Source organism: Plectropomus leopardus, chromosome 21, assembly GCF_026936395.1.
Source record: "Plectropomus leopardus strain MGB_pleo_1.0 chromosome 21, ASM2693639v1, whole genome shotgun sequence".
Classification (NCBI taxonomy): Eukaryota; Metazoa; Chordata; class Actinopteri; order Perciformes; family Serranidae; genus Plectropomus; species Plectropomus leopardus.
In genome coordinates, this window is record NC_142196.1 from 9,704,250 (window position 1) to 9,716,597 (window position 12,348).

General features: G+C 39.7%; 1 protein-coding gene across 2 annotated transcripts in view; it reads right to left on the bottom strand.

Moving 5' to 3' along the window:
* Positions 1-1,145: 1,145 nt before the first annotated feature.
* The window catches only part of LOC121960505 (receptor activity-modifying protein 3), a 59,708-nt gene continuing 48,505 nt past the window's right edge, over positions 1,146-12,348 (bottom strand). For both annotated transcript variants that reach the window (XM_088072309.1, XM_042510236.2), the window contains one exon: positions 1,146-3,346. In XM_088072309.1, the coding sequence (XP_087928435.1) occupies positions 3,091-3,346 (256 nt within the window). In that variant the 3' untranslated portion in view covers positions 1,146-3,090. The remainder of the gene's footprint in view (positions 3,347-12,348) is intronic.

Below are 12,348 nucleotides of genomic sequence, written 5' to 3' on the forward strand. Positions count from 1 at the left end.
GAAAAAGTTCCCTGTGCTGAGCTAAAACTCTTTCAGTAAGAGGTTAAAACAATGCTACTAAAAAAACTCCCCTGAAAGTCAAGTCTAAAAGTGGTCTTTTGTGGAAAAATGAAGGAAGGCAGGCTGAATCCAGCATGGGAATGATGGACTCAGCCACCAACAATGAAACCCACAACAGATAGTAGTTACAGAATGTAAAGATATTGACTGGCTATTGTAGACTCTAGTGTCAAAAACAGGATTTGATTTCAGAAAAATCCAAAAACCTCTCATCCCAAGACATCATATATTGTTGCTTTGCAGTGGACTTCTGTGTCAACATATTACACACTAGCTATCCTTTTCTAGCATTTGCTATTGGCGTTTCAGGATGCCGCTATCGTGATGTAAACAAACCACATGATGGGATTAGGCCTCGTGGTTATGTTTAGGCAACAACAGCACATCAACAAAAGCACACACTGGCATGGATGGTTAGAATAAGACAAAAGAGGACCATAGTAAGGTGTAGAAAAAAATCATCACATTTACACAGTATGCGTGTCATGTGGACGTTAAAGGTGGCTTTTGGTGTCGGGATATTGCACTGATATCACTGCAAAAGAGGTGGTATTTGATTGCTTTGGCATGAGAAAAGACTTTTTTACACTCTTCTTCTGGAATCTCTTTTCACAGTGTCTCATGTGTATCTTTATGTTATGAAACAATACTGTGAAATCAAACCTGCTGAAATACAATACAAACAGGCAAGTAGAACCAAGCGCTATTGATTGTTTACAGAGACTGTTGATCTATATGCACTATATTTAAATTCTTAAACATTGTGTGGTTTTAAAATAATGCAGACAGCATCCAAATAAATAATATCAAGAGGTTTCTAGCTATCTGACTTTATATTTTCACAGAGTTTTACTGGCATCCATGGGGAGAAGTGTTCTGCAAGGTTTGTTTTTTATCGAAGAAAAACACTTTTTTAGCTGGATCAAAGAAAGAGCATCAGAGAGCAGATGCCTCTGGTATTGCAGAAACACGCATAAACATAAATTCACAGATATAAGCTAATCCAATTGCATCGCAAAATTGAGTTAGAAAATGTTTGTTGTCTCTGTACTTGGTTTGTTTATGTAATGAAGGAGAGCAACTAGTTACTTTGAAGGGAGATTTAATCAGTTTCCATAGACAAAAGTGTGCAGGTGACACATGACAAACAGAAATTGATGCCTTATGCTTTGGAAAAAAATAAAAAAGCAGTGCTTGGTTTAGTTTGCCTCATGGCTGTTGAGGACTGTGGTTCAAAGAACCCATGAAGTGCGTACGATAAATAAGCCTTTCCCAAAAGTGTTCACTTCAAAGCATCAGTTTCTCACTGGTCTGAGTCACACTGGGAGGCAATGCAGATACAGTAGACAGCACAGACACAGAGCATAACTGTACAGTATGAGGTCTCAATGTCAGTTCATAGTTCTTTGTTTCCATTGAGAACATCTCTGAGTTTTAACACAATTCCAACAGTATCTGATAAGTTACACTGTTATAAAACAGTCCCTTACTGCTCAGGTATTCACACAAGAAATTTAAGTCCCATAATATATGAAAGTGTTGCCTTATCTTTGGGTTGCACGCCAGTGTATCCTTTCCAGTGGTGACAGTGACTCAAAAGTAAGACAAAATCAATTGAGTCAACTGAATCAATGTTGAGTCCAAATTTGGCGTCTTTTTAATCCAAGCCATCAAACAGTATCATGTTAAAATATTTAACAAATGGTGTCCTCTGGGAGTCTCATTTCCCACCAGTATAGACTTCTGCCTCTGTTGCTTGATGGATACTTTGGCCTTCAGCAACGGTTCAGTGCTCTGACAAGAATCTGACGTCAAAGGTCCGGATCCATGAGCTTTAAAAAATGCACCAAGATTTGGTCGATTGTCCCGCTAGTCAATATACCCAAAAAAGTGATGTCACTGCCAAACAACCAAACTCCTCTGTGTCTTGAAGGAATAGTTTGACATTTAAGGAAATATGCTCATCTGCATTCTTGTTGAGATTTGAACTAGACTGATACCACTCTTATGTCTGTATGTCAGATTAGAAACTCCAGCCAGATACTAGTTAGCTTAGTTTGAGGCTTTTGCTTATGTTACCTGAAAAAAAAGAATAAAAAGTGTAAAAGCAATGCATGATGTTACAAGTTGATGTTACTTTAAAAAAATCTAGGAAACTGACTGCCTTGAAGAATGAGTAAATACTTAATTTTGAGAAGGTCTTGAAACTTAAAAATTACAGTTTTAATGAAATCAGTCTTTCTAAGTTTTAGCATCTTTAGTGAACCAAGTTTACAGTGCTAGATAACTGTATTCTGCTGGTTGCAAACTAGTTAGTCATATTTGTAATTTTTTAAACATGTTAAGAAAACAGAACTCCCCTAACTTCGTCATTGGCAAAATCTTCTTTGTGATCAAGTCAAGTCAGACTAACTCAGTTTTCTGAATTTGCTAACACTTGGAAAGTTCAAGGTAATTTCACTAATAACTTTTAAGCTGTGACAACTTCACAAAATTAGGTAAATATAGCCAAATTTCAGGTAAAGTTACCATCTAGATTTCTAACAATGAGATTTCTAATTATATTTACATCCCTTTTTCAAAGCACTTGACTTTTAAGATTGTTTTAGGTAAAATTAACTTCTCAGATTTTACAGTGCAGCCTTTATGCTACACTAAGGTAACAAGCTGATGGCTCCAGCTACAAATTTACTGTGCAAGAAAGCCAATAATTGCATGTCCCAGAAGATCTAAAATTTGTTAAGCATTAAGAGATCTGTTTGGCAGTCAAATATGTAATAGCAGGTCAATGTCAGAACTGTGAAATATCGCAATTATTTTAAAAAGAAAATACTAGGTGCTACTTCCTTCATGACCACAGGCAGTGTAAGTGGTTTGTGGTGCCTCTTACGAGGTAATTTGACCAACTGAAGAAATCTCCCAAAACCTCTGTGCATTCCTTTGTACAGTATTGTTTGGAGTGGAGAGATCAGGACCTTGAAAACCCTCCTTGTCCCGCACTTCTCCATTTTCTTCCATCTTCCTCTCCTTCTAAGCCAGGATATCACTTCTCTTGCTGCACCAGACAACCAGAGCGATCATGGCCAAAGTGAGGAAAACAGGGATGAGGATAAGGATGGTTAGTGTGTCATCTGGCGGGTCCACCCATACCACCTGCTCCATGGTGCAGTTGGAGAAAAAGTGCTTGTGTATGCGGATGATGTAGCTCTCTACCAGCGGATTGGGCCAGTAGCAGTTAACGTTGTGGGACTGTTTTTCTGTGCAGAGGGTGAAGATGTGGTACTCACTGGGGAGAAAAATGGATGAAAGAGGCGGCAGATTAGAAGAAAATCAACACTGACTTCTGTTTTAGCAGAGATATTCCTGGAGGTGTGTGATGTATGACTTTTGATCTTATTTGCTCTTTAATTCACATGTACTTTTCAAAACAAAATGGACACAGTTTTAAGGATGACATCACTGAAATGTATGTCATAGTGGAGGCAGACAGTATTCATCTATAAAGACTCAACAGGATCTCACTCTTTATACCCTCAGTTCTCTAAAGGGCAAGCTGTCATTTAAATCGCTACTATGCTCAAGTGTTAATAAATGCCGTTTCTGGAGGTAATCCATCATTGTGACTGGGGAATTTACTAGCTTTTATTTTTTTGGTCCACTACTCTCCTCTATTTCAACAGACGTTCAGGGCCATTCAGAGCCCTCACAGAGCTTTCCAGGCTTAAAGCTCTGCTTTAATGAATCCATTCAACCAGCCTTAATCCCTCTTTCTCCAACCTGACTTCTCAATCCTCCAGGTCCAAACTTGTTTCCCAGGATATCCAAGAGCCATTGGTATTCACACCAGCAGAACAGTGAAATCAGCAACAGTGATATTGTCTCCATGTACGCCCACACTGGCTCATAATCTGCAGATGACGTCTCTTACATCATTTAGCAGAACAACGAAAACACTACTGTACACATGTGGTCAAAATTGGGATAGAAATTGGGTTACAATCTAACTTTCTGACTTTTTAACAAATTTCCCGTATAATACCTATAGTAATGAGAAAAGTAAGGAATTGTACTTAATCAGAGCATGAGGATGGCTAAGGAGTTGACATTTTTAAGTTTGTTTGTTTTTTATTTTTATCTTGACTCTCCCCAGAGCTGCAAATATTTGTCCTACAGCCTCCCTAATTGACTGGGAAAAAAATGCACAACCCTTCCTCCACAATAAATAACCGTATTTTTGTATACTCACACCAAATGCAGGTATTGAAGCCGATGCAACAAGCAAACAGCACAGAGGGAGTTCTTACCAAAACAAACAGTTAATTTCATAGAAAAATGCAAATCCTTCATAAAAATCTTATCATCAAACAAGCTATGTGTGCATTTCAGCAACACAGAATATGGTCGCATTACAGCCACACACACAACCAGCAAACGTTAATAAGCACACATACGTTCACAACTAACCGTGCACACAACTGGCAACGTGTTTGTTGCATATGATGTGTTCGAATACTGTCAGATATTCAATGAAATTAAAAAAGATGATTTCTGACTATGACAACTTTTGTAATTTTGGTGATTTGTTTAGAGAAAACATCCCTTTTAACCCCATTTGTGGGTTTTGGGGGTAGTGAGGGTATTTAAAATAAATACAAAATATTATCATCTTAAGTTAAGTGTTTCTCCTGTATTCCAAATCAAAAAACATAACGCTCTCCCAATAATAAAATTATTATTGACACTTTGCAAAGTAGCTACACTTTGCAAAGTAGCTACACCAGTCAGATGGTTAACAAAGCCTGTGTGTAGCCTGAGAGGCAAACAAAGGGCAAAAAGCACATAAACCACTGCCTGGTGTTATAACTGAAAGAAAAAACACTCAGAAACATTAGTGTTGACAACCAGTCTCTGACTGTAACAGCAGAAAATCTAGGACATTATGTAAATAACAAAAAAGCTATATTTATCCACCATTCCAGTACTAGCCATTACGACATCTAGTATATTGCATTGCACATATTGACTGTTTCAAACCGTGACCCTCATGTATATATGTTGGACTCTGACGTCAAGCTGTAGCCATTCTTTTGAATGACCTTTGCTTATGTGCTGCAAATCAAACACAGCCTCCTCTCTGTAGGTGACATATATATTGTGCGAATGCTGGATATAGATGTATAGTGCACACAGGGGCAAAGGGGCTCCCACATGCCAGTGATAAGAAGAGTGTTTTGCTGAGAAAAGCTTCCTGTCAAATCTGAACCACGCAATAATATATTACTGAATGGGAGCTCATACGTTCATGTTGAAAATGAAAAAAGAAAAGGTTTAGCATTTAGATAATGTTTTCAGATGCAGAGAAAATGTCATTAGCTGCAGAGTTTTATGACTGTAATTAAACAGTGTGTTCTATCAAACAAATTGTCAGTTGAATAAGGTATTGTCAGTCTAAACGAACAGCAGAGGATTTGAGAAAATGGCAACCGAGGAAATGCCTCTGGGCTGAAGAAAATAAAAGGACAGAAAGAGAGAGAGAGAAAACATGTATGTACCAGAGCTTTCAGGCAGACGAAAATGCAGCACGCAGGACTGTAGGGAATAACAGACTTGTGAACTTATTTCCCAGATGCACGGCAGATAACAGGTTTTCAAATTGTTGCTCTCGAACACAAGGATGGTAAAAATATAAAACAAAATAGCTTGACCTGGTTACTATTGATTTACAGACTTGAGGAAGACATTTTGTGCATATTATATAACAGTGACCACACACAAACAAATCCAGCACATGCTTACAGTACATATATACACAAATCAAAGGTTTCTGCACACATGCAGATACTAATAGATAATAGCTTATACCAAAGTTACTGAGCTTATCTTTTTTATGCCAATGTTGAGTATCTGATTTGAGCTTTTTAATGCTAACAAGTAATGTTTTCCTTAGAATCTCATTCCATAACTCCCCCTGAGACATTAAAGCTCCCATTGAAACACACACAAATAAAACTACTCAGGGGTTTGGAGCGCTGGAAGGCAAGATAACCACATCTGTTTAATGGCTGATAAACTCTGCTCATACATTTTTCTTAAAGAAGTATTTTCCTGCTGGAAAGATGGTTGGTCTTTTCATTAAACTAGGCTGTCTATGCAGTAGAGAGATGCAAGTACTTTTGAACTTGGTTCTACATTACCAGATATGACAGAGAAAAGGGGATGTGGTATTTTGCTTTTGCTCAATAAGTAGAAAACCTGCAACTACTCTACCAGAATGCATTGCACCACACTGGAACAATAAAGGCCCCTGCAGGCAAATGTTCTTGAATTGTAGTTAAACAGTGAGATTTGTAGCTCTGGGGCAGATGTTTCTCCACCTGTTTTTTGGTGGAGAGGGGGTTAAATACCAAGAGTTACTGCCCCAAGTAAAGGAGTTCAAGTATCTCAGGGTCTTAATTATGAGTGAGGGTAAAATGGATTGAGAGATGGCCAGGCGGCGTCAGCAGTAATGCCTGCTATGCACTGTACCGTTTGGTGAGGAGGGAGCTGAGCTGAAAGGCAAAGCTTTCTATTTACTGGTCCACCTGCAGCCCTCATCAACTGTCATGAGCTTTGGGTAGTGACTCAAAGATTGAAACTGCAGATACAAGTGGCTGAAAAGAGTTTCCTCTGTAAGGTGGTCTCAGCCTTACAGAAAGGGTAAGAAGATGGGGCTCAAAGTAGAGCCACTGTTCCTTTGAAAGGGGCCAGTTGAGGCAGTTCTGGCATCTGATTAGGATGCCTCTTGGGCGCCCTTCTGTTAGAGATTTTTCGGGCACATTCAACTGGTAGGAGGCCCTGAGGCAAACCCCGAACACGCTGGAAGGATTACATGTCTCATCTGATCTGGGAACGCCTTGGGGTCCCCCAGGAGGAGCTAGAGATCGTTGCTGGGGGGAGGGACATCTGGAGTGCTTTGCTCAGCCTGCTGCCCCTGCAATCTGGCCCCAGATAAGCATATGAAAATGGATGGATGGACTGGAAAAAATTGGAAGCGAGGCTGAGCTGCTTTCCTCAAGGCCTGCCCTGGAGCCAGCGAATATCTGAGCCAAGAGATCAGCAGGAAGATCTGTATGATAAGGCTGGTTGAAAATTAACAAAGCATCCCATCAATGGTGTTACAGGACTGTGCCTATACTGTAGATGTGATCATTTGATGCATCTCCAGTCACACATATTAGTGAGGATGGCTCACATGACTGCATTGCATCTATTGCATTTATGTATCCACCTCACCCTTACACATGCATAAACAGACACACATTAACACACAATAGTTTAAAGATGCAATGCTGCTTTTGTTCATTCATTTTAGTGTTTTTCATTTATTTGTTTATAAGACTGATGGCCCTGCCAACTAATAAATCAGATTAAAACACAACTTGTCAAGTGGTTACATTTGTGCAAATAAGAATTAGGTATGCTCCTTGTGTTTATATCTTTGTGCAGATCTGCACATCATTCTGTGATTTGAATCATTAACGTCCTTTCCCTCCATCGCTGTCCGGCTGATACAGTCAGTAACAGTCTACTGCCAGTCGCATGGACAACATAACCCACTTACAATGAGTCTTGCTCATCTAAATGGACAATTACTCGTCATTAGTGGCAGCAGGAAAAAGCTCTGATGACTTTAAAGCAGCATCTGGTCCATACAGGAGCAGACCATGATTCCTAATAGTGGATATATATTATTAAAAGTTCCAGTTAGACGAACATCACTGTTCCCCTGTTCCTGTGTGCTCAACATCAAGGTTGGCAGCTCCCGGAGCTATAAACCTCACCAGGCAGAAAATCAATAGTAATTAGAGGTAAATGATTGAAGTGCATAAATGCACGTGCAGACACACATACAAACAGCCTCTTAGTAGTCTGCTTATACCCTTTATTGTGTGGTCCGACAAGCTCGTATGAGCTCATTTCAAACAATAACAGTCATGTTGGCTGAATGTGAGGCCAGCGGCTATGACTGCAGAGAGGCACGGCTCATTTGTCAAAGAGAGGAAGCTTTGCAGGGGTAGCTGCTTGTTTAAACATGAGGGCCCCTCGCTCTTCCGAGCCCGATCCTTCTCACTGCTCACTCTGGTTTTCTTTAGCTTTGCTCTCTTTCCCGTTTTCTCCCCCGCTTTCTTATCACTGTCTTCCAGGCTCCAAAGTAAACTGCTGCTGAGCAAGTCACTGTATCCTCCGGTCACAAAAATGAGGTATTGTACACTAATGCACTAATGCACTCAAATGAATCATTCCTTTCATGCAAATGTGGACTCATGCAGGCAGAGTTCCTGGAAAGGCAAGTCATGCTGATTTTCCCGCTACATTTGGGATATGAAACAGTCTTTGTTTATATATCCCCACTCATCTGTCAGTTACAATTGATCAGTCAGGCATAACTAGCGGATTAGATTTTGATTAAAGGTAGCTCTGGCTCTTAGAAATCCCCCTCTTTGTCTTTTTGTTTTGAGTGAGTAAGCATTAATATTACAGCAGAGGATGAAGAAAATGTGAAGGACAGAGCCCGGACATTACACCACCCATCCTGCACTTCAGGTGGATTAAAACAGCACTTGAAAGGATGCGAAAAAACACTTAACTGTTCTTAGGCATGATGGACACTACTGTGTTATGGGATTTCTTTTGAAACCATCAGAGAAGGGAGAAAAAAGACAGGACTGTGTTTCTCAAAGTGAAGTCAGACAACACTGAACAACAATAGAAACACACAATCAAACTGTCTTTAACTGTCTCGAGCTGTTTCACTTATCTTCAATTCGTCACTCTGGGTCATTTTCACCTTGAACCTTATTTTGGCAGGTTTCAGTGAATTGTCCTTCGTGATTTCCAGTGTGAAACCGATCCCATGGGGTTGTGTTGCGTAGTGCAGGCAGCAGAACTGTCAGGCACATGAGTTGGATTCCAGGTAGGATCCTGTCATGAATTCAATAACTTAAGACTTCAGGGGAGACCTGCACTTTGACTCTATGAGACACCAATTGGACTTGAGCTCTGCAGTGTAAAATACATGATACTCTTCCATAAGCCTGCAGGGAAAGAATCATTGATGAAGCAACTCTGTATTTTAAGCAGAAATTCAGGCCTGTGTTCAAAGTGTAATCTTCTTGAAAGTCAGTTGTACTCGTTTTGTAATACTGTTGAATGAATGATTTATGATAGCTGTCTCTATACTGTTTGTGGAGAGCAGAGAGCTTCAGTGTTTAAATGAGAGGAATTGCTTGAATTTGGATGAGAACTGACACTGCTACCCACTGTAAACATAAAGTTTTTTTTTTAAAAAAAAAAGGCTTTTTCTTTCAAGGAGCAAAATAGTCCTCCTTTTATAATTTCTTTTTTTTTTGTAAATTTGGTGTTTGAAATTGCTATGGTTTCAAGACTGTAGTCTTAATTGTGACTTGCAAAAATTTGGTTTTGGCCCCGCTGCGGACAGCCAGACCAATAGATGGCAGTCAGTCGTTGTCTAAATGTATGTGTCAGTTGCTGAGTGGCCTCCCAGTTGTTAAACCTGAACATGATGCCTAAAGTCAACCATCTGGCGTCATGTGCTTAATGTGTGGTTGATACAGTTCCTGTTGTGGTGGTTAAATTCTTCTCAAAGCTCACCTTTATCTCACTTTCTGCCTTTCCATTAGTTTATAATCACTGAAATAAATGAGTGTGTGAATGTGTGAAACTGTATTCATTCAAAAAATGTGTTATTGGAAAACAGCATGAATCTCTTAAGTGTTTTCCTGGAAAGAAATAACAGTTAAATGGAAAAACAGAGAAAGCCTGTGACTGATGGATCTAGCTGACGATTTTTCCCAGAATCTTTTACATATTTCCCGCAAATCTGTGACTGATTATTGATGATCATTTTGATGTCGATTTAAAGCTCCCATGTGTATGTTATTGCGCAAGAATTCTTTGGTCTCATGGCGCCCTTCCTCCCCTTCTGGCTCTGCAGTTCGAGGGAAAGAAAGTTGAATGTGAGAGGTCAAAGGTGAGTGGAAGGAATGAGGTGAAAAGCTAGATAAAGATAGATACAGATGGGTGGTCGGGGCTCGGATGCTTCTTAAAAAACATCTCTGGTTTTGGGAAGCAAACCTCCAGCTGTTCTCCCACCCACAGAGACATCCAACCAGCTGCAGGAGGATGAGATTACCGTCTTTCCATCAATCAAAGCGTTTCAGTGAAAGTGCCACCGTTTAGGATTGACAACCCCTTATCTAAAACTACAAATATAGAGCACTCAAGACAAGAAGACAAGAGTACTTGAGAGAGGAAATAAAGATAATAGCTTAAAAATATGGGTGACTTTCAGTGTCCAGATGCCTTTTATCTTTCTCGGCTTTCTACTGGTTGTCACACAGAATGACTAATTTGCTCTGTAGTGACTTATAAACTTTGTCACATCCTGTGTGTAGAAGTGATTCTTAACATCAGCTCTTAATGTTGGGTCAACATTGAGAATTTATGGGCTCCATTTTAAGGAGAAGAGATGTTTTTTCTGTTGCAGGCTGATTTAGGGGGCTAAATAATCCGGAGGGGTGTAATTTCAAAGAGCACCAAAACCTGTTTAAAGAAACAAGCAAAAAGGCACATTTATTCCCACTGAAATCTCTTTAAAAACATAGAGAAGGGGTTGGACTGTGTGTTGCTGCTGATAATCCATTTTGGGAATAATAAAATTAGGTTAGGCAGTGAGAAATATCTCAAAATGCAATCATAACAGAGCTGTTACTGAGTGTGTGGGTGTGTGTGTAAATCGATGCCTCTACCACCTGTCATGGAGACAAATGTGTTGGCACAATAGATGCAGTAGGGATGTAGACGAATATGAAGACATCATTCATATATAAACAGACACCAACATCACCCCACTGATTTGCCATCAATTGACACAATTTGTCTCGAGGGTCACACCACATCCTCTCAAAATCAAAAGACACAGGCACTGCTAACTCTGTCTTTATAGTGGGGATGGAGGATAAATGTCCATACATCTCTTTGAAAATTAGGAAAAAAAGGCAAACTTCAGAGATTGCCTCATAATCATCAGATCATGGATGGATTACTGAATGGGACTACCAGACACAGGGCCAGGGGCCCAAAGAGTTGGAGGGCCCTCTTGCCTTCACCGGCACAATGTCACTCAAATCAACACAGACTGACCAGGAAGAGACTCAAAATGACCACAAAGAGACACAAAACAACCACAAAGAAACAAAAAACCACAGAAATATCCATAACGATCGCAATGATTTGCAAACCAACCACAAGTCTGTGTCTTGCTCCTATGTAGGACAGGAAATGGTGCATTTTGTATATCTGTGCCCAGGGACCTATTATCTCCTAATCTGCCCATGCATCAGATACATACTTTTTCTTTTTTTTTTTTTTTTTTTTTTTAGTACTAACAGTAAATCATGTGGTTGCTATCTGTACAGGAAGTGCTAAAAGCCAAAGCAACATGATTTTCCATGATGCAACAGCTCTGAAATATAAACAAAAACACTCAATTGTAAATAATTTCAATATTCGGGATAACTGTGTAACCTTTTATCGGGTTTTCACCAGATTTGTTGTGCAGTGCAACATACAGCCTGACAGGTGTTGAGAAAATAAAAGAACAGCAGTTGCTGTCCGAGATCTTACACAGTCTTCCGTCGCATTTATTGTTTTATTAATTATTCTGTCAGGCGAGCCCAGGACGCTTGGCTATGATAGAATAGTGAAGGTTGCAGTTTGCTCGACTCTACAGAAGAAAAGTTGACGTTAGGAGGCATCTAAAAAGTGCCTGCAAAATAGTCGACAGAGCCTTTCCAATTTTTTCCAATTCTATAAAAGTTAACTCTTTTAACCAACTTATTTTCTGGACCTCCTTCCACTGCATGCACATTTTCATTTCTTTTTAAATATACCACTGCTACTGACTGACCTTTTTATTTCCAGCTATCACCCACAAAGCCACTGGAATACAAAGAAGAGTTTCTCTACTTATCCTAACAAACAAATCCGTGCAGAAACTGGCATAATGAGAGCTAATTAATGTTAGATCTAAGCAGCTAGTATCTGATCCAACAGTTCACACCGAGTCACATTGTGCTGTGTTCAAGTTATATTCAATAAAACATTCATGATGTGTTCAATGTAATCTTGTAAAATGTAGCTTTTGGCCGGGGGGAGGCTCGGCAAGGGCACCAAATGTGCTAGAACCGGCACTGTTAAAACCTCATGCTCTATATTCACGGGGCCTGT